This window comes from Tyto alba, unplaced genomic scaffold (genome assembly GCF_018691265.1).
Source record: "Tyto alba isolate M040663 unplaced genomic scaffold, T.alba_DEE_v4.0 Super-Scaffold_18, whole genome shotgun sequence".
NCBI classification, from domain to species: Eukaryota; Metazoa; Chordata; class Aves; order Strigiformes; family Tytonidae; genus Tyto; species Tyto alba.
In genome coordinates this window covers 8,046,581-8,069,157 of record NW_024881280.1, presented here as the reverse complement: position 1 = coordinate 8,069,157, position 22,577 = coordinate 8,046,581, and the positions used below count along the sequence as shown (strand labels likewise).

The 22,577-nt window shown below is 47.6% G+C and overlaps 1 protein-coding gene across 2 annotated transcripts in view; it reads right to left on the bottom strand.

Moving 5' to 3' along the window:
* Positions 1–2,449: 2,449 nt before the first annotated feature.
* Positions 2,450–22,577, bottom strand: part of TYRO3 (TYRO3 protein tyrosine kinase) — a 44,104-nt gene continuing 23,976 nt past the window's right edge. For both annotated transcript variants that reach the window (XM_042791076.1, XM_042791077.1), the window contains exons 10-19: positions 19,340–19,469; positions 18,418–18,518; positions 17,267–17,362; positions 14,843–14,923; positions 13,034–13,126; positions 11,148–11,269; positions 10,736–10,845; positions 9,114–9,273; positions 7,547–7,683; positions 2,450–4,887 (exon numbers count right to left, since the gene is read on the bottom strand). In XM_042791076.1, coding sequence (XP_042647010.1) covers positions 4,512–4,887; positions 7,547–7,683; positions 9,114–9,273; positions 10,736–10,845; positions 11,148–11,269; positions 13,034–13,126; positions 14,843–14,923; positions 17,267–17,362; positions 18,418–18,518; positions 19,340–19,469 — 1,406 coding nt within the window. In that variant the 3' untranslated portion in view covers positions 2,450–4,511. The remainder of the gene's footprint in view (positions 4,888–7,546; positions 7,684–9,113; positions 9,274–10,735; positions 10,846–11,147; positions 11,270–13,033; positions 13,127–14,842; positions 14,924–17,266; positions 17,363–18,417; positions 18,519–19,339; positions 19,470–22,577) is intronic.

The following is a 22,577-nucleotide window of genomic DNA, read 5'->3' as shown; positions in this document are numbered from 1 at the left end:
ATTTTAAGCCAGTGAAAAGAAACTGGAGTAAAAAACAGCTGTTTCGATACTTTCCAAGCTGTGGCTGGTGGCTCATCGGGGCACCGCCGGGAAAGCTGGGCTTGGTGGGAACCAGCAACCGTGCCGCTGAAATACCCGGCTCCTAATTTCAGTCCCATTGTCAAATGTGACCAAAAGATGCTGTTTCCCCAGCCTAACCACATTTGGGAACGACTTGGCTTGGCGTGCCTTGAGCTGGAGGATCTACAGAGTAATTAATAAGTGAGGAGTCGATCATTTTTGTTTTGTCACTAGACCTCAGTGCAGTGACTGAGGTCTGATTCATACTGACGCCGAGTTCCTTTTATATGACAGAGCAAATGCAATCAAAACCCATGTCCGTCGGTCTTTTCTGTTCTTGGACCAAGTAATTGATTTTTTAGCTCGGTTTCCCATGGTAACAAGGCTTTCTGATCACCAGCTGCACGTGTTGGCCCTAATAGCTTTTGAATCCACTGCTTCATTTCAGCCAAATGGGATGGCAAGATTGAGATCTGAAGGATAATTAAGTTCCTACAAGGTTTCAGAAAACGGGCTCTGTGTGGCAGACCCTATTAGTGCCACATCGGTACCTTCAGCGCAGATGGAAATTCAGTGACTTTGCATTGGACACCAGAGACTCCCCGGAGGGACAGAGCTCTTGTAAATGCCTTAACTAGGGGCAAGATTCACCCAGGGCTTGCAATCACCCATGGGATGCAAATCCAGAGGAGCTCAGGCTTCGTTCACTCCGAGTGTTCATACAACAGCTTGCTATTTGAAGGGAGCGTAACGGGTGTTAAATAACAAATCAGTATGAAATTAGGAGACTGCGTATGAAGGTCCCTCACAGAAATCCCTGGTAAAAAATACAAGAATTTGCAAAAGTTGGTGGCTATTGAGCGTCGGGGTTGAATGAATAGTGCCAGCAAAACAAAACGTAAATCGGGAAAATAGCTATGTGCAAATATCGTTCCTTTCTCTGGTCAGCCAGACTCAAACTTTTCCTCAAAATCAATTGCATTGGACTTCAGGGAATGTTTTTAGAGTCAAGACTGCAAGACTTCCCTCCAAACACAGGTGCAGAAGGGAGGTGGCAGGTCCCAGGGTGGCTGCGCATTCGCGATCCCAGGTGGATCCACGCACCGCACGCGCCCGCTGAGCCCTCAGCCCCAAGCACGCTGCTCCCCGCGATGCCAGAGCATCCCCGGGGCCTGGAGGCTGGGCTGCCAGCGCGGCAGGAGGCCCTCTCCCATCCTCAGGGAGATGCGGACGGAGGAGCCGTGCGGTCAGGCTTACGGGTGCCTAAAGCTGAGCTGTTTGGCTGAAGCCTCCTCGGGGCCAGGGGGTGCCAAGCGGCCGCAGAGCCAGGGCTGCACACGGGGGTGTGAGAGCGACACGCTGCAGGGCACCCGGGCTGGAGCGGAGCATCGCACCCTCTACCGAAACACAAAGTCAGCCCCCCACCCCAGCCCCCTGCCTGGTCCCAGCTGGGGCAAAACCCTCTCTGGTCTGGGATTTCATATATAAAATTCCCCGTCCCTGCTTTCCGACTCCCTTGTTTGCCATCTTCACAGCTCGGCCCATCTGTCCCCATTTCACAAGCTCCTTCCCTCCCTCTTTTCTCACTCTCTCTTCTTCTGGCGTCGCTTCTCCCACCCACAACACAGCCTCGTTTGTACCTGGTCTGGCCAGGCTTGCGTGCAAAAGCATTAAATCATCATTTGAACCGGATCCAAGGGACATCACTGGGCAATGGAACCTTCAAATATTAACTCAATCAGCCGCCTCGTGCTTCGGAAGTCGTTTTTCCTGCATTGCAGATGGGGGGTGAGCGCTTGTACCATTTGCCATCAGTCTTCCTCTCTGTGTGAGCTGGCAGGCAGAGGGCGTGCAACGTGCTGTTTGCGGATGAAGAATAAAAGCATGAGGTACACCTTTTCTTCTCTGCGAGCTGGAAATCCAGGGGCTCTTTTATGTTGTGCTTGGAACATTTGACTCAGCAGCTGAATTTTACCCACCGCCTCCAGACCTCTCTTCCACAGAGAGCGCTGCCAGTACTTGGGTGGGTGCAGGCGACAGCTTTCAGGCAGGGACGGATGCAGAGGTTTTGCATTCCCCAGTTGGATGCAGCAGGTCCCAGTGAGGGCTCCTCCCTGGGTTCCCGCACAGCGGTGGTGGCAGAGCCCGTCTCTTTGTGGAACCACCCGCCCGTGCCCCTGATTCTGGCCTTCAGAGTCTCAAGGTTGGAGCAATGCAGAGTAACTTGCCACCTGGGGGCGGGGGCAAACATATTCTCTGCCTCCAAGAAGTAGCCGAATGGTGCTCGGTGAAGGGAGAAAGCCAGATTTCAGCTGGGGCTGCCGGGTTCACTATGACCCCCCCCCCCCAGTAAGTGAGCATCATCACAAACTCTGCCACACAGAGAGGCTGGGACTCAGACACAGGACGTTTTATTATTAAAAAAATGCATAAAAACTAAAGACATGCTTCCCAAAGTTCGAGTCTCTATGTACATCTGCGCTTCCCAGGCAGCTGCAGGGAGCAGAGCCTTCTGCCCTCACTGCAAGTGTGCACCGCACAGGTTTTTGTTACCCTTTGTTAGGTGTCATCTTCTCACCTGCATTTACAGCACTCCAGCAAAGTGAAGAGAAAACCCTGTACCGCCTGGGGTAGAAGATGGTGCAGTTTCTATCTGTGACTGAGAAACCAGACTGAACTTCTGGAGTTATCTGGAGACATTGCTGCTCAGTAGGAAACTTCACAGGAAGGACCCATGCCCACGCCCCAGGCTGAAATTCCCCTTCCCTAGGAAGTGTTCTCACTAAGGGCTGAAATTGGACCTGAATTTTGTAGTTAGCCCCAAACCATACAATAAGCAAATACTGGGCATCAAAGGGTGGAGCGTTCTGATACCAAGACTGCAATCTCATTTGACTTATTTGTCCCACCTTTTCCAACTCAGCAAATGATGACATTTGTGGTATTTGTTTCTGAAGAAGAGCAATGTGGAATCCTAAGTCTTGTGATACAGCCGAGTTTTCAGCACACTGGAAATAAAAGAAATTAAGATCTAGCAAATATTTAGGATAAGTAGAGTAAGATGTAACTGCACTTCCTTGCTGGGAACCACTGCACAAAACAAATGCTGATTTACAGTAAATTATTAAATTATTAAAAAACACACAAGCACTTGCAGTTATAGTGAGTCAGACATGCTGATTGGAAAACAAAACAAAACCTGAAGAGCAAAACCATTAATTTTGCTCTGTCTGGAAGGCTGCAGTGATAACTAGTCTGTGTTCTGATGTGACTTTTACAGTGTGCCAGAAGACCTCCTAAATAGGAAGGCCAGTGGTTCTCAAGCTTTTCCAACATGAGGACTCTCTCTTCAGAACGAGATCTCCCGGTTGATCCCTTCCCCCCAACACACACACCTTCCCCCCAACGATCTCACACCTTCACTACAGCAGCTACAGCACTTGGCTATCTGCAGAAGTGGTAGCTTAAAGGAATCCTATTTTAAAGCAAATGCTGAATCCTGCTCCTGCTGAAGCATTCTGAATCTAAGCTGACTCCTTCCTCTCCTGGAGGGCAGCACTTAGCATTAATTAGCACTGTTTCCCCACACTGCTGTTAAGGCCTCTCTACTCTGTTTCCTTTCTATCCTTTTGAAGTTGGATTCTGTCCTCACACATGCCAGCTGCTCTCCCTGCCTTCGCATTTTAATGCCAGCTGCAAGTCTGGTCAGGCCTGGATTGGCATCAAACAGAAGAAAAAGAAAGACATAAAAGAGGTACGTGGGGTGAAGAGGGATGCTGGATTCTCATTTTTTCTAATTTCAGCGCTCACCAAAACGTCTGAGACTCTTAAAAGAGCCCCGGACGGAGGAAGCAGCAAGCGTCACTGCATGAAATAAGCCAGATGTTCAAATTCAGTGCTGGGCAGGAGCAGATCCGCAGATCAGTTTGAGAACCACTGAGGTAGGCAACAAGTCTAGGCAGTACTGCTGAGTGAACACAAGGGGAATTTTGCCCTCTTGTCCTGAATGACGGTGTAAATACCCACTAGTGTTTTCAGAGGTACCAGTCCCGAAGTCACGCAGCCAGGACCGAAGACAACATCTACACAAGAGCGAGCACTGACAGAACAGACGGGTGCATTCAGCCCTGCTCCAGCAGTCCGTGGGAAGGAGCAGAGCACAGGCTCTGACTGCCCGCCTTAGCTCTGACCTCCTTTCAGCAGGATGCGATCCACCTGTAACCCCGCTACCCCCCCCCCCAAAATCCAAGGGGTCGCTGGGGTTGCGCTCCTCCCGAGCCGTCCGCCGCTGCAGCCCACCGAGGTGCTGACAGCTACAAAAGCTGCCCAAGAGCTCTGGCCAGTGCTGTTCAAAGCCATTTTAGATCTGGTGCCGGAGCCCCCAAGCGCCACAGCACCGCGGCTGCACGCATCCCTTCCCAGGGAAGCAGAGGGTCACTGCTATGTACAGGCTAACAACTTTTCTCTCCTTCTGTCTCCAGCTCATACAGAAGGCTTTTGTCCTCCCCTTCCTGCCCATCTGGATGCCTTTCACCCTCGGCATCATCTCCAAGGCACAAGGGGCTCATGATGTAGCGATAGTCACTTGTGACAGCAGCAGCTGCCCCAGCAACGCTCTCTTCACCGTCCGTGTTTCCAAAGGAGGCGTGCAGGGCAGGGTCGCTCGCAGACGCCTCTTTGTCCTTCCCGATGTTGACATAGAGAGGATCTTGGCTGGAAGAGAGTGTGGACATCCTCCCCCGAATCATTTCCAGCTGGGACCGGAGCACTCCGAAGCTGGGGCGTAGCTTGGGCTCAGGATGCCAACATCTGCACATGAGATCGTAGCTGAAAAATAAAGCGAGACAAGAGCACTGAGGAGCAGAGCAGCACAGGGGCTTTGCACCTGGAAAGGCACAGACACTTTCCCCAAAACCTTTGGGCTTTGGGCAGGCGACAGCACGTGGACAGCCATTATGGATCCAATGCCTTGCTCCTCTCCATTTACAAAGGCATTCTCATTTTGGTCAAAATAATTATCGAGACAGTACCAAAAAGCCCCAAAGCCCTGTCAAAGGATGATGAACTTCTTGGTAAAAACCTCATTCCACCGTCTCCAGAATAAGACCATGAGCGTGACACCACTTAGTAATAGCTCTTGAAATGATTTACAAAAAGCATCCTGACAACCCCTGCCACGGCTAAAGTCACCCCTCCAAATTCTAGTTCGAGAGCAGATGAAACACAGGAAGAAAGGAAAAAAAAAGAGACCCAGCTGTGGGAGATACAAGTTATATTTCCAGAATATTCTTTTTTCACACCGTGTTAACCCAGCGCTCCCGGCGTAATGGAGGCGTGAATAAATAATATTTTTCCGTTGCTGCCCGACAGGTCTCCAGCGGGACCGGCAAAAGGCGCAGTGGGTTTGTTTAGAGGGGTGTGGAGCAATGGACAGTGGCTTCACTGCTGGAAGAGGGATGCTGAAACGGCCTTCTGGTTGCCCAAGGGCCAGTGCTCGGGGCAAGGGGGGCGAGGAGCTGGGCTCCCCCGGGGCCAGCCAGCCTCCTGCCAGAGCCCACGGGGCTGGAGCGCAGACAGAGCCGTTCTCCTCCTCCTCCTCTTTGTGCATCACCCACAAGACTGGCAGCTGCATTCCTGTGGCGTTATTGTTGCCAGTTCTGCAGGGAACGGGAACAAAGCACAGAGCTGGCACTGAAAAACACCACAGACAAACGAACCTCAGTTACACTTGTAAATGGAAAAAATCTGATACGGCCTTTACTGGGAAGCAAAACGTTTCATGATGGCTTTTATTTCACTTTTTGTGTCCCTCGCTTGCTATCAGCTTTACAAGAATGCTTTCGATCCCACACCAGTTTTACAGAAAGCTTCTGTGGTTCAGTTGTCTTAATCCTGATTTACATCCCTCACAAACGGTAGAAATAACTCTAAATGCTCCAGATAAAAATAGAAACTTCCTATTCTGTGGCACCAAATCAAATCCTTTCTTTGAGCCTGGCTGGCAAACAGCAGAAATTAATGTGAAAAAAAGGTAGAATGCTACTGGCTGTACTGAAGCAACCCAAAAGTCCATTTGCCCCAGTACCCTGGTTCTGACAGTGGCCAGAAGTGATGCCTGGGGAAAGCACATAAGCTGAGGGCGAGCATGTAGTGAGATCTTTTTGGTATATTCACTCAGATCTCAATAATCTGTAGCTCAAGGGCCTCTTGACATGGAGGTTGTACCTTTTTAGTAGTTTTTGATGGATTTTTCTTCAATGCCTAGCAGGTTTTTCAATCTCTTCTCTATTTTGGGCATCTGTAACATCCTACGGCCATAAGCTACTCACAGCAGTCAAGATGCAGACATATAATGAATTTAAGCAGTGGTATAACGATGTTTTCATTTCAACTCAGGAACAGTTAAAATGAACTGCTGAGAAGATAAAAGTGTACAGCTCTAATAACAAGCGTACAGATTATTCCCTATGTGGAAAAGAGGCTGGAGAAAGGAAACCACATGAAATAATCCACCATCAGAGCTGGAGGGAAGAGGGAGGAAAGAGGACTTCGTGTTGTCCATTTTACATACAAGGAGTGGCTTGAAAAGGCCACTGAAGTCAGTGCTCATCGTTATGTCTCGGAAAGCAGAGACTTGCCTGCGGGCACTCAGTGAAATGACTTCACCTCCTCACTGCTAGGAAAGCTTTTATGCTGGGAGAAGTTACCCTGGAGGACCTCAGCTCTGTGTGTGGCCTCCAGGAAATTCCAGCCACCACCCATGGAGCAAGGGCTCCTGAGCAAACACTGCAGGTAACCTGCTGGCCAGGAGCGACCCCTTGGCCACAGGACTAAGGCAGGAGCACAGGCTGCAGCGTGTGGCTGCCTGCTCCCCCGTGGGCTACCCGAGCCCTTCCTGCAAGCCTGAAGATGTCCAAACCCAGCACCTGAAAGGTTGTTCCCGTTTTGTTTTCACCTGGAATTTAAGGTGGGAGACTGATCTACAGAGCCTTAGATCCTCCTATCTGCTCTCTTCTGGTATTTCTGTGAGAGTAGCAGATCCAATTTTGAAAACTGGGCTAAGCTTTGAAAGACACATGCAGGCCACTGCCTCTGCAATCCAGTTTCCTTGTAATCCTGCTAGATCACTTTACTATTCAGACTTCAGGGTGTGTCACAAAACTCTTGTCTCAGATGCTGGCCTGAGAAGGTAGGGAGCGCTGAGTTTCTGGAAACACAGTTATAGTTTCCACAAAGCCAAGAGCTGCTAATGTCGACACCACTCAAACCCTTGAGCCAAGTTAGCTGCTCGTGTAGCTACCCCAGGTCCCAGGGAGCTCTGCCAGGAGAGTATCTGGTAGCTGACCCAGAGACTTTCTAGTGAATGCCTCTGTGTACTGGGAAGCGGACAGATTCAGAGCAGCATCCCAGCCAGCTGCCCCTGTTTCCTTCCAGCCAGCCAAACTTCTCAAGGAATCACGTCTCAGCAGGGCGAGGAAGTACTCACACATCTTCCAGGCACTCCGGCGGCTGCTTCAGCCTGTTCCCGCTGATGAGGTAGTTGTAGATTTCTGCATTCTCGATGCCAGCGTAAGGGGTTTGCCCTCGGGTCACAATCTCCCACATGGTCACCCCGAACGCCCACTGAAAGGGAACAGCACGCAGAACAAGTGAACAGACCGTTCCCTGCTCGCCGGGGTGGGGTTTCAGTCTGCTCAGGCTGTGCCAACCCTCCCAGTCTGGGGTAACGGCACGTGAGCCGCAGTTATGCAAGGACTATCCAAACTCCAGCTAGAAAACAAAGAAATGAGCCACCAGATGCCACTGATGCTGACGCACCATCTTGGGAGGCAGGTGAAGGCCCTGCCTGGCCCCGTCCTGCAGCAGAGCAGGGGAAGGTTTGGGAGCCTCTGCTGTCTTCCACCTGCAGACCTCTGCCAGGCATCTCCTACTCATGGCTCTTTAAGGTATGTGGAATCCGTTTTGTGGTTCCCAGCTACAAGATTTTTTGGCTTGCGGCTCACAAAGCAGTTTCTTAATTCATTGAGCCAGATTCTAAGTTACTGGAAATGTACTGGCACAAATGAAAGCAGAGTTTAGCCAATAAACAGGGCAAGGAACAAACTGCTTATGGCTCATGGGTTCTTTTGCTCTACACTGCAACAGTTGTACATTTAAACTAAACTGCAAGGTTTGTTAGGTGCAAAAAATTATTATTTTCACAAGCAAAACCCTGTCCAATGTCTATTGTAAACTGGCTGAACTAGCAATCACCAATCACTAACCACTGCCTACAGTGGTTACAGCAATCACTGGGCAACACAGCAGCCAAGTTACAAGGCACTCTTGGTGATCTCTTCAGGGACACTGTGACATGGGAGGCAGGTCCACAGGCCTGAAGGACAAAACCAGTGTGAAACTAGATCAAAAGGCAGCAAGCAAGAGGGGAGAAGGTATCAGAAATGATAATAATAAAAAAAACCACCAACAAAAACAAAGAGATAGGAAGCAAAAATTTCAGATTAGTGGGTTTAGCCTCACTCCTCAGGGACAAAGTTAGGGGGAGGAGTGTCTAAGCACTGATATATTCAGAATCTATGGAGTCCCACCAATGCCTTCTGTAGGATACAGTATCTCTCTCGCACTTGTACATGAGTGTGTGGGTTACATGCATTTCAAATGTCACCTTCAAACTGGTGAAATAATTGGTGCAGATTGGTGCAGAAGAGAACGAAAAAGGAAAAAGAGTAAGAGTAAGGAAAAAGAGACTGCATAAAGGGAGAGGAAAAGGAAGAGAAAGGGAAAGGTGAAGGAGAGGGTGGGGATAAGCACTGAAAAACGAGAATCAAAGGACAAGAGGAAATGGGCTCATGTCTTCTGCCATAAAGCACTCACACATATTTTTCGTCTTGAGTCCTGACAGCACCCAAGGCAGAGGCAGCGCTGTCCCTCAGCACAAGGCAAACTCCCACGCCCATCACCAGGGCCTCTTCCCGCCCTCAGTGAACACAGAAGGATTCCTCCACTTCAGCAGGAATACAAGCGGTCCCCAAATGCACCAGAGCAAAACTCACCACATCACTGTGTGTCGTGTACAAGTTATCTGCCAGACTTTCCAGAGCAAGCCACTTCACTGGCAGCTTGGAGGCACAGCCCTGACGGTAGTAGTCTCCACTGTAGATTTTCTTAGAAAGCCCAAAGTCTGCGACACTCACGTTCATGTTCTCATCCAACCTAGGGGAAAGTTTTCATGACTGGGGAAAGCATGTACTGGCCACCTCAGGCAAAAAAAAAAAAAAAAGTCACATCCAGAAAACTGAGGTATATAGTTTACCAAGTATTACCTAGAAGGACAATGACTTAATCTACTTGATGACCAATGTGAAATAGTTCAGTGGTCTCATATCGGTTCCTTGAGACTAACAGGGAGATAATTAGGACCAAGGAAGTAAGGAAATGGCTGTGCTCGAGATGGTCCGCTCCATTATGCAAAGTGAACTCAGACACTTTCTGTAGTTTCCAAGATTATCAGAGGACTTCTTCAGCATTCATTGCTACCACTAAGGCCTGCACCCTGCACAGGCAATCAAAAAAACCATCGGGTGCTTGCCTAGGCTGCCTCTTACAACTGCTCAGACTAGATCTGCAATATCTTCCCTCCAGGCCTGGTTAATGGTCAAAACTGCTCTGTCACGCGCTTAAACCTAGGCATGTTGGTAGACACCGCAGGTAAAGCCCACAAAGACTTCACGCTCCCAGGCTTCATAAAGGATCCCCTGCTTCCCCCAGAAGATGTGCTGAAATAGGCATTCGGCTTCCTCTGGAGGAAGTCTGTATTTTTCAGATGCTTAAAAATAGGAAATCAGTATGGGTTTCTTGTAAATGTCAAAGGAGGCTAACACATCATTTTTCATTATGACTATCAGGCTTCTGTCGGTACATCTGGATGCTCAAATGCCTTTGGAAATCTGTGTCACATTGTGGATTTTACTGGTTGTCGTGGTTTTGTTCAGAGGCAGAGTTCTGTCTGCCAGAATGGGTTGTTCCTTACTCTGTTCTCAGGGAAGAAGCAGAATGGAAAGGATAAAAAAGGACTTTTCTTCCCCTCAAAGCAGGCAAGGCAGTCTGGGGACAAGAACAGCAATGTGGGATCATACAGTGTGTTCACCATGCAATTATTTCTAACGGCATTCTCCACAAGCTTTCAGGGAAATTCTACGTTTCCTATACTGTAATAATCAAGTGCTTAAAATAGATACAAGAAATACAGGCTTCAGGCTACAATGAAAGTTCCTTTCTCCTAACACAGCCAAACCCATTCTCTCCTGCTGGTTGCATTACACTGCAGAACAAACAGCCCACGCTGACACACAGCCATTAGAGTGCCTGATTGCAAACACATATTGTAATCAACTCTATGAAACTATATGTGCAGATCAGTGATGGAAAAGTTCCCTATAACTGGGGTCTATTTGGAAGCTCAGTGGGACATGAGGAGTTGCTCCCTGCTCCCAGCACCACCACCACACGCCCCCACACCCCCATGGCAAGGGCTCTCCTAGGCCTGTCATCAATTAAACGCAAGGACCGGCTTTCTCAGACAGGACTCTTCCCCACTTCCATCACACAAAAGGTTTCTCATCCCTCTCACCACTCTGGTCTTCTTTTCTTCTCTAAAAACTCATGGGTCACTCACATGCAGTTCCGAGCTGCAAGGTCCCTGTGTATGAAATTTTTTGAGCTCAGGTACTCCATCCCGCTGGCAATGTCAATCATGAACTTGAGGAGCGTCTGAACAGGCAAGTTCTGAAAGAAGTAAGAGTTTAAATTTGGTTCCTGGAAACTTTCAAGGCAATATGGCAAAGCTGCAAGGTTTGCTGCTAGCTTACTGAGCAGGGATGGGGGATAGAGAGAGGCAATGGAATGGAAGAGCTGGTCCTCAACATGCACGGAATGAAATATTTCAACAATACATCTCCCAATTTTCTCTGGCATTAAAATCCAGTCATCTGCCAGTGCCTTTGGGAGACCAGCCCTGAACTGATCTGAGTACACCCTCTGAAAATCCATATTCTCCCAGAATGAATTCTACAGGAAGACAGACTTACAAAAGGGTTTTCCCCAATCCGTGACATCAGCAGAAAAGCATGAAGGTCTCCATGCTTCATGAAGGGCAGGATCACCATGGGAATTGGGAGACGGCCCTTGGGACGGCTCCGTAGGCTGACTCCTGATGAGGACACACACAGCAAAGGGGGTTTAGCAAACAGGACATTCCCAAGGGGAATTTTATGGGCTGCTTGTGCCTTTCTCTTACACATTTGGAGGAAAATATGCAGTCTTGGCAGGTAGGTTCCATGCTCCAAGCTCCTTTCCATGGTACCAGGCCAGGAGGTGTTAAGATACCTCCAACCCCGTTTACTTCGGAGGCAGCACTAAGTGCTTAGTGCCTCCTGGCTCTTCTTGCAGGACTGGCTGTAAATGTTTCTAGGATCACTCCAGACCAGAGAGCCTCAAACCCCAAGCTCTGCAGAGCAATCTCCACATTCTGGAAACTGCCTGTGTTCCATAGTGCCCACCCACAAATGTCTTGCTTCTTACTCAGTATTTTGGAAAGGCACAGTCTCCCCTCCCTCTATTTGTCTACAAACCCACTTGTCCACATTTCACAGCAGTTTAGACATACCTCAGCCAGCCAGGCTCTCCCTGTAGTATTTGCAAGAACCAAAGAAATGGCTTAAATAAGACATGCTTATTACAGGTGTATGAGGGCGTGCTGGGTTTGTGTGGTGGGGTTTTTGGTAGCAGGGCAGGGGGCCACAGCAGTGCCCCCTGTGAGAAGCTTCTCAAAGCTCCCCCGGCTCCCAGCTAGACCCACCTCTGGCCAGGGCCAAGCCAGTTAATGATGGTGGCTGCACCTCTGTGATAACATAGTTAAGAAGGGGAACCTGGGAGAGGGCTGGGGCATGGGGGGGACTTGTGAGGAAGAGTTACGAGAAGGACAGCTATGGGACACCGAGGTCAGTGGAAGGAAGGAGGAAGGGCGGGAGGTGTGCTGGAGCAGAGCCCCCCTGTATCCCGTGGTGAGACAGCAGGGCCGCCCCCCTGCCACCCATGGGTGTCCAGGGTGGAGCAGAGGCTGACCTGAAGCCTGTGGAGGAGCCCACACCAGAGCAGCTGTCTGTGCCTAAAGGAGGCCAGGACTCTGAGGGGAGAAGCAGCCCCGCTGCTGTAGTTCAATGCTGGGAGGACTGCAACACGCAGGGCTGACCCACGCTGGAGCAGCCTGGGAATGGCTGCATCCCATGGGGAGGAATCACACCAGAGAAGGTCCATGGAGGACTGTCTGCAGTCAGAGGGGAGCCCCGCGGAGCAGGGGAGGAGTGTGTATCGTTTACCCCATCCAGAGAAGGAAGGAGCAGTGAGCTGGCTGTAACCCCCATCCCCTGCCCTGCTGGGGGAGGAGGGGGAGAGATGGGGAGCAGAGCTGAGCCCGGGAAGAGGGGAGGGGTGAGGGAGGTGCTTTTGGATGTGGTGGCACTTCTCAGTGTCTCACCTTGTCTGTAAAGTGTTATCTTTGTTAGTAATTGAATTAAAGTAATTGTTCTTTTTCTTCCCCTAACAAATCTGCCTTTTGCCCATGAGGTAATGGGTGAGTCACTCCTCCCTGTCCTTGTGTGGATTCCAGAGCCTTTTACTTTATTTTCTCCTTCCCATTCCAGAGGGGGAAGGGGTGAGAGAATGGCTGCACGGTGCTCAGTGGCCCTCTGGGCTCAAACCACAACAGAGGGCAAGTGTTGTGAGCGCTTACACCCATTCCAACTCCCTCTAGCCCCGGGCAGGAGCAAAGCTGGTATATGCAGGGCTCCAGGCAGCACAGAAGTGGTGGCACTAGCGCTGCTGTTGGGCAGGAGTGGGGGTGAGTACGTGAGGCTGTGTGGGAATGTGCAGGAACAGGACGTGCTCTGCAGCACAAGCAGCAGCGCTGGCTTACCGATCAGCTTAGTGACATGCGGGTGGTCAAACTCCTTCATACACGCAGCCTCTCGCAGGAACTCCTCAATGTCAGTTGAGGTGAAGATGTCCGCTGGAAAAAAAGTGACTGTAAGTTTTCTTCCTTTGTGGGTGGCTCCAAGGGACTTTACAGATAATGATTATCCCAAGCTTGTTCTTTGTGGCACAGCACATCCTCTCAGAGCTACAGCTAGGTAAGCCGGTTCACAACAAAGCAGAGCCTGACGCTTTCTCCTGGGATGGTTGGCAATAAGCACACATCAGGCACATCTGGTAAACTGGTTCTTGGCAAAGTAAAGACCGGCCGATTAGCAGCTTTTTTTCTCAGTAACAACCTTTCTTGGAAGCCCTGCAAATTATGTGTGGGTTTAAGATGTAAGAATTAATGAGCTAAAAGGACCTAAACTACAACGTCAGGGGGAGGAGACCTCATGCAAAATTAAAGAAAATATTGAGACTGAGGAGATGGCCTGGAGTCCCTGGCCGGCACAGCAGACCCCAATTCATCTCTGATAAGGACAGCATGGAAGATCAACATTTTCACATCTCTTAGCATGACTGAGTCTCCTATGGCGCTAGAGCTAAGATTTCTCAAATAACCACACTACTGGAGAGCTTGGATCAAATTCAGCACTGACATATATCATCATAAATTTGGAGTAAATTATTTCTCATTGCTATTATTTCAGATTTATGGAAGTATATCAATATAATCAAGAATCAGCCCAGTGGACTACCTTCCCCACTACTGCTGCTGCATTTAGCAGGAGTCCTCCAGTCCTGATGCAAGATCAGCCTCAGACTTGTAGGGGAGTATTCACATTATCTGCTTTAGGCAAGTAATTTAAATATGATTCAGAAGACAAAAGTATATTCCCGTTTTACAGTAAAAGGAGAAAGGAAGGTGCCTCTGGAGGGTGACAGAGTTCCCAAGTTAGATGCCTGAAGGTAGACAGTCTCACTACACAGAAGCTTGCAAACTGGTAAGAATTATCGTTGAAACTGGATAAAATGATGAAACCTACACTAATGTGGTACTAGTGTATTTAGTAGAAACCAGTGCTCTGTGGCAGCCAAACTCAGCTCCAGAGATAAGTGAGTGTGACCCTGCTTTTAAGTCAGTCACAGTTAATTTTTGCCTTACAGGCCACAGAGGTGAAATAACATGGTTAACATATATAGGCATGCATATATGCACGTACTTGCTTTGACTTACACCTCTCCATTAATTGCTTTTCTTGTTACAGACTTCTGCCTGATCAATGTGCTAGTTGCCCTTGTTATGTACACTCATCAAATGACAAATCCCAAGGGAGTTAGACTACTTAGTCAAATATGCCCGACTGAGATGAGTTAACTTGTCACCGCATTCAGCCCAAACATTCTTCTGTTTATTCTAGGATATATGCTTGGAGGAATACCGTCTTTCACTGCTGAATTATTACAGGAAGCAGTCCTGTCTGAGATGTCTGTGCCACATGATGTAGTGCTGTGTTGAATCAAGCAACTGAACGAGATCCGCTATACACAGAAGCTGTAGCTATGACTTGCTTCTGGCTGCACTCACCACGTGCTAGGTGCTGTACAAGCAACTAAGGCGGTATAGGTCCTTCTCTGAAGAGCTTCCACTACAAAGGCTGACATGAAAGGGATGGGAGGCAACACAGGTAGAGTAGGAAGCTCAGGGAGGAGTAAAGAACATCAGGGGGGACGTTTGCTGGAGAACAGGATGTTTAATCTTTCCAAGCTCTCTTCTCTTAAGCACTTAAGTAGCCCTGCTCCTGCTTACCTTTCAGCATCTTCACTGCCACTTTCTGGAAAGAGCCATCATCTAGCTTCAGTAGTGCCTCTCGAACTGACCCAAACTCCCCTGTGAAATGACCAGAGCAAGCAGTGAGGGAACAGCTTCTTGTGAAGAAAGCGTGATTCACAGCAGGTTCACTCCAGGGGTCGCTGGCAAAGAAGCTGAATAACCATAAGAAATGCAGCTACCAGCTTCATTTTTCATCCGCAGTTCCAGCCAGCAGCTTTCAGCATATGTATGCCTAGAAGAGGCAGCACTACCAGAAGACAGACGTCACTGTGCTGGCAGTCCAGAATGCAAAGGAAAACAAGAGGGAAAGAAAGCAAACCCCTACCAGATGGATGATGCAGAGTCAGGGTATAAGCTGGGATCCTGGGCAGTCATTTCTGGGGAAGTCATACCATGAGGGCTGAGCCTGAGTGAGGCTCTGGTCAGGGAGGGGCTGTTAGCTGGAGCAAGGAGTGGATGGGTTGGCTGAGGAAGCTCTCAGTGCTGACAGCCATCAGAGCTGAGTAACGGTGCCAGGACTCAACCGTCTGAGGCACAATCAGGCCTTATCTGTCAAAACTCAGGGAATGGCTTCTATGAATCACAACTGATCAGACAAAACATAGAACACCGACTTGTGTGTGCATGATATGCTAATTTACAGAAGGTGTTTACCCTGGTGTGTTCTCTAAGGGAGACCAGAGGAAGTCCAACTGGACAAACCCACTTCAAATTATTTTAGCCTGAAGTGGCTTTATGCCACAGCATAACAGCCTCTTTGCATTAGATCTGGCTCTAGATTTGATCTCCCTAATTTTGTAACTGCTTTCCCCACCCAAAATGAATTAGTATGAGGAACTCTAGTACCAAAAAGGAAGCAAAATAGAGCACTCTGGGCACCTACCCCAAAAGCATTATCTTTCCACCAGCTTTTCACCAGTGTCCTTCACTGCTGTATGGCACATGCTTATTTCACAATAACCAGAAGCAGTGCAGCTGACCACAAAAGAAGAAAATGGGAAGGAGCAAAGGCATTTTGTACTGCTGCCGTATTATGGGGCTCTTGCTCAGCTGCAGAGTCAGCAGAGCCCAAGATAATGCCGTCACACCACCTCACAACCTGTAGGCTGAGCGCGGGGTCGGTGGAATGGGGCTGACAACACAGACCAGATCCTGCCGGCCAGCATCCTCCCACCGAGGCTATCCCCAGAGGCCCCGCTGCAGTCGACTTCCAGTTTGTTATCTGTCATGGGGATAGCCCAGAAGGGTTGAAGCAGGATCCCAGAAACTAGCCAAGATTCACAAACAGATGACACAGCTGTTTAATTAGCATTGTTAAGCCCTCCGAGACCACTGCTGCAGGAAGGTCATCTTCTTGCTTTGGAAGAAATGCATTTGTTCTAGGAAGGATGGAGCAGAAGAATGCTCCCAGTGGGAAAGGGTCAAAGAAAACTGCAGTAAAACTAGTCTTATAAAGAAAAAGGAAGCACAAAACTTCAGCTTCCTTTTGCTTATGACCCCTGACTTATGCTCCTCTCTTAGTTATTGACTTTACCATTACACATTTTCACTTATTTCTAGAGACTGCCTTCAGCCTGAGAAGCAGGGAAGGATGATTCAACAGTTAGCACACTGGCCTGCCTTTTGGGAAACCTAAATTCAAAACCATCTTCTCACACAGAATTTCTGGGCCAATCTTTTAGCTGAAGTTAAGTGAGAAGCATCCCACCTTTACTCTGCCTATCCCTTCTGACCTGGAAACCTCAGAGAAATGTTAGGAGCACCCGTGTGGGAGATCCAGATGGAGATCCATAGTCAGAAGAGCTCTTAAGGACCTGAACTAATTGGCCTAAGGACAAATGTCAGCAAAATTCAGTACCTGTTCCAAATGTGCCTCTGTAAGAGCCCAAACTAAAATCTGGAGTTGAACCACCCCAGACATTGAGAATATCTGAAACTGAGTCAACATTTTTTTTGAGGGCCTGGAGTGTTTGAGGTAGATCATTTCTGTCTCTCTTTTGCCTCAGCCTGTTTAATACTTGACACACGCTTATGTGAACAGAAGGAATTCTGTAGCACCACTTTGTTAGTTGAAAGAGCAGAAGCTTAATTGAATATTCCTTGGTTTAAATCTCTGAAATAAATCCACACACCAGTGAATCAATAGTACTTTGGAAAGCTGAGCGCAGACTGCAGTTTGTGTTTCTGTAGAGCCATATTATAGGAATGGCTTATCCAATATCCTTAGTTATACTAAACCTTTGAAACATTTTATCCCAGCAGAAGGGAAAGTTCCATTTAAACTGCAATCTACAAGCAGGAGAGAAAACAGGCTGCTTATAATTGTTTCTCCCTACTCAACAGTAAAGGTAACACAAGCGGGACTTCAAATGTAAAGCTTTGTTCAGTTTTGGTTCTTACCCTTGCCCAACATTCTTCCCAAGGTGAACTGCTGTTCCTGGATTAAGACATCTTTGAGTTTCGTCTTCAGCTCATCACTGATCCCTACACTCTCCACTGGAAAAAAACAAAGGCAGAGTCAAATAAGGGATACTTAAATATTCTGCCACAACATCAAGAGTCACCTGTTCTAATCTCCACCTCTAATACGGTTCCCATATTGTAATCAGGAAAACCTGAAAAAGATGGCGTTCCCTTCCATGTCCTCTAGTCTCATCACAGACAAGAAGCCAGTAACTTTCAACCACAAGAAAGTGTACCAACAGTACCGAAAGGCAGAGGGTGTGATACCACCACCCTTAAACACACCAAGAGCAACAGGAATACAGAACTACTGAAAATAACGCTGAGAGGACAAAATCCAATCAGAAGGGGCACTGATAGACACTGGTTCATACAGCTTCATTTCAGCTGATGGAGCTGCACCAGTTTTCAACAACTGGCTCTCACGACTATTTTAAAGTACAGTACGAGTCTCGCAGTACGTGGCTGAGAGGGTAACATAAAGTCCAACAGTTTATGGTCACTAGATTTAATGCAGAGACCTTTAAACCCAGGGAAGCAAAGTCAAAGGCAGCTGAAGCATAATCCTAACCCAGCCGTGCAGCGCTGCTGCAGAGAGCCATGGCCCTGCTGAACCAAGAGACAGGAATGGATCATCGTAACTCTGGCCATTCCCAGGACTCCTGTTTGAGAAGTTACTAATTCCTGGCCTTCCAAGACTGATTAATTGGTTCATGCTTGTAGCACAGCTCAGCACACTGAGTTTAAAGCATACTGCTAATATTGTTAAGCCATATTTATCTCACTGTTGCATAATATTACAGAGGAAGGAATCCCTGTAGTGTGAAACTAGGGCAGGGGAGTGGCAAATTTATGCCTTGCATTAATACACACAATGACCGTAGCTGTAATTAGCAAGTGCTATGTAACTGGTATGGCAACAGCAATTCAGGCCTTTCCCCTCTGCCATCCACAGTGTCTAAGCCTCCTTGCAAATTAATCCCATGTTCTTGATCCAAACCCATCAGTTTCAGGGAGAACAAAGGGAGAGCATAGTACATGCATGAACACAGCTTCTCAGGCAGAATCACTCAGGTCATTTTACTTACATGTTGCTTCAATGAGCTCTGGGCCCTCCCTGTTGAAAGACCTGGCAGCTCTGAAATGGACTGCTGGATCTCCTCTGCCAACCACACTGCCAAAGGCGTGGCTAGAAGGCAGAAAAGACACACAGGGCCACGATTACACAGGCCATTCACTTCTACAAGGGTGTGTTGAACAGTATGGCTGATTTCTCACCCGTTGCCATATAAATACTACAGACTGTTTTGTTAAAGAGGGTGTAGCTGGAGAGGAGGAAGGATGGGTTTATGCTGCCTTGCTGATGCACCCAGAGGAGGTGGGAGCCTTCTGAAAGAGAACAATCATTTGTCCAAAGTGCCTGGGAGAAGCTGCAGGTTGGGGCAGGTTGTAAGAGTCACACAGAGATGCTGTTGTGAGAGGGAGCAGCTGAGGGACTCTGAAAAGAGAGGGAACCTTGCTTCCAGCAGGGAGCAACCCACAGCCAAGTGCCAGAGGTGGTGGAAAGGAGACTTTCCTGGGGGTCCAGAGGGTTCTGGTCAGTCAGGAAGTTATGAGCAGCTAGACTGAAAAACAGCATGGGATAAAGGGTCCAGCCCATAAGAGTACGGAAGATGATTCATCTGTGGGTCTTTTCTCTTTGAACCTCTTATGCAGTAGCGCTGAGGACTTACAGAGGTACCTTGATCTAGTTTATATTTCCATATTTCAATAAAGCCCAACTATTGACATAACATTTTCTTCTACTGTATTTTTTGTGTTCTCATTTTGAGGAAAAGGTAGGGTACTTTCTTGCTAGTCTCTAATCCAGGGTCACCCACAAAATTGTGAAAAAACAGTTATCCAGAAGTACTCAACCCACAACGCTTTTCGAAAAATATCTGAGTCAGAAACCACACTAGAGGAGAGAGCAAAGATCTCCCTAACTAGCACAAGTAGAACCTCCCTTACCCAAACCGAGTTTCCTTTCTTCTTTTTCGAAGGAGAATAAGAGCCAGGGCAACAGCTGTGACCAGAGCTGTGAGAATGCCCAATGCCACAGGAACCCAGGACGTCCCATAAGGAGGTTGTCTCTGGCCACCTAGATGATGGAGAAAACACCAGTCAGGAAATAGAAGACTGTCAATGATAAACAGAGCACATGGGGATATTTCTGCTTTTTACTTTTAAATGGAAAATCCATGCTGCTGGATCTGGTGTACACAGTGGATCATTGTACACTGGAATTTGGCATAAACAGCTACTTAATCAGTCATCAGAAAAATTATCTGTTTCACACAAAAAAGGCAGAGCACATGCATCCAGTTATCAGAACCTATTCTTAGTTTTGAGCCTCAAGAACGTAAAAGGCACTGCTCCAGATTATACTACTTTACATCGGCTCGTGATCCGGGGTGCTTTAAACCAGAGTCTCATGACAAAAAGGTTCCTTAATATGAGCACTCTCTGTGCAGGTTTCACTCTGTCCTGTTTGAGGCAGCCAGCAGAACCCTGACCAGGCTACACAGTACTGCCTGAATGCCAACCAGGTAACATTTTGAAAGACAACAGAGAAAGACAATTGCCTCATCAAAAGCTGGTTGAAAATATTTACATTTCCCCTCTCACCCCTCCCACAAAGAGAAGCACCCTGTGGGACTTGGTATTGGCTGTAACTTCCCAAAGTTGTGGATTGGTTGTAACTTCTCAATGTCTCTCTACCAAAGAAAAGGTGAATTTTAAGAAGTGCTCTGTGAGTCAAGAAATAAGTTAGCCAGCATGCAGGTTCCAATTCTGGTCTAATATTTGCTCCCAGAATACGTATACTTTTGACTACAAACTGTCTACAGAAGAAATGGAGATGCTGCCAATCTGAGTAAGCTACCAGGGAAGGAAGATAAGCAATACGTTATGAATAAAAGAATAGTATCTATGCTTGGCAAACAGCAGATCAATTAATCCAATTCCCTGAGAGATTTCTTCTCTAAATACAATTACTAAAGATTAAATGTGAATTTGAATAGGTTTACTAAAATCTAGGATAGCCCTCATATCTCCAAATTGTTTAAGAGCAAACAAGAACAGGTAACAGGTCCCTGAGTACCTCCTTCATCTTCATGCTTCCTTGCTCACCTTCAGCACTCAACTGTGCTTTACCAGAAGCTAAGTAAGAATCATCTTTGACGAAATAAGTAATCCTATTATGTTATATATCACTAGAGTATAAGTAAATATGTTCTTAAAAGAGATGTTGGGTTAATGGGCTGAGATTTGGATGAACCTCTGCATAGATGTATGCAATGTTAGTCTAATAGGTAAAGCTTAAGGAAACTGAGTTCTGGACCACTGAGGAAGCAGACTAGTACTTCTCTACTTGAAACTAATTATCAGAGCTTTAGCACCTATTTTACAGCATCTTATCTCCTTCAGTGACTCACATATTCTTTTCCCACCCAGAAGGTTTTACAGGCTCTGGGTTTTGTGACACTCTCTCCTGCTGCACCTTTTGACCTGGCCTTCAAGGCTGCTTATGAGGAGGGAGAGGGAGCAGAAACAGAAGTTGAATGAAAATACAAGGAAAGGTAACCCCAACCCTCTCCACAACTCCCAAGCCAATCACTCGGGCTGTTCCTGCCACACAGTCAGGGTACCAGCAATTAACAACAATGATGTAAAAGGTCCTCTCTGATAGTTAATGATAAGGTTTCCTTCCCCCTGTGGTGACACAAACCTCTCTTGGCCTATTTTTCTAGTCTCTGTTTGCTAGCTGGCCTGGTGAGAGAGCAGGGATTTAGGTCACCATCCAGGGGGTCCCTCAGAAAGGAAGATGTAAACAAAACTAAACTATTCTCCCTGTTTCTGAACTGCTAGGAAACAGGAGCCCATCCCACAGTTTATAGCAAATGTGTCAGAAATATAAATGAATGTGGAAATTCACTGCTTCTCCTCCTCTGCCTCACAGATCATTGTTTCCCACTCATGCCACTCAGCCAGAGGATGGCTGCAGCCCAAGCAAAGGCCAAGTTGCCTCTCCTCCCCCAGCTCTGTCTCTCTCCTGTCTCCTGCACCCCCCTTTTCCAACCAGCATATGCCTTAAGACTGCACAAGGCAGAGACAAGACGTTACTATTAGATGAGCTTAAATGAGTATTTAGGAGCCTTTTGATGATGAGAACACCCCTTCCTTCTGTAGCAGGTTTTATTATCGCAAAGGTGTGCAAACTGTTAATCCAAGAGTCTTCTCCTGCATACAATCATGAAGATTACAGCTAGGAAATAGCTATTAGACAATTCTGTTCCTCTCTCTGCAATGAAAGTGAGAGGTTTCTACTGAGAATGTTCCTGAAAATATTGAAATAATCTTTGTTAATAGTGCAGAAGATCTCTGCATACGCAGGGTGGAGCTCCCACTAGCTTTGCTGAGATGACAAATACAACTTGAAGTTTATACAGGCTTAGTCATTCTTACTGCCACAGTGGGAGCTGGTCAGAAACCACCCCTGGCATTTCTCACATAAAGCAACCAGTGCCAGTTTGCTATTTTAGGAAAGGAAGCAACTTGTATTTTCTACCAGGCCTGAAACAAAACGGCAGTCTTTCTGCAGTTCTGCTGTTTAAGGCCTGTCAGTGTTTCCACAGTGAACCTTTATTTCCAGCCTGTTATGCCTGTGAATAAATGTATGTGCTTTCAGACGGCATTCGGCCAAAACAAGCACCACTCCTGATGCTACCTTTTTTGAAGTGGTTTGTGAATAAAAACAAGCAAATACACTGTGCTTTAAGGATCATCCCATTCCAGCTCCCTGTAAAATGTGAACCCTATATGTGCCCTGGGGCTTCTTGCCAGTGCTGGCCACTTCCCAAAGGGATCTTCTAGTCCTTTCAGGTACTTTTCTCTGTATCTGGGTGCCACAGAAAATACCTGAGCAAAAAGCAGGAGAGAAAAAAACCTGATGGAGCCAATGACCAACCTCTAGTAGAGTCAGCTCTGGAATTCCACACCTCTTCATTCTGCTTTAAATAATTTGAGGGTTTGGATCCCACAGTGACTGTGTGCTCACACGTACCCATCAGTACCAACTTCACCACCCGAACTGGGTGTCCAAAGGGCCTTTCTGAGTAACGTGCACATTAAAACCAACAGTAGATGCACTACTACAAGTAAGACTGCAGTCGCTGTCTCGTCCTCCCACGGGCCCTGGGAACAAAAC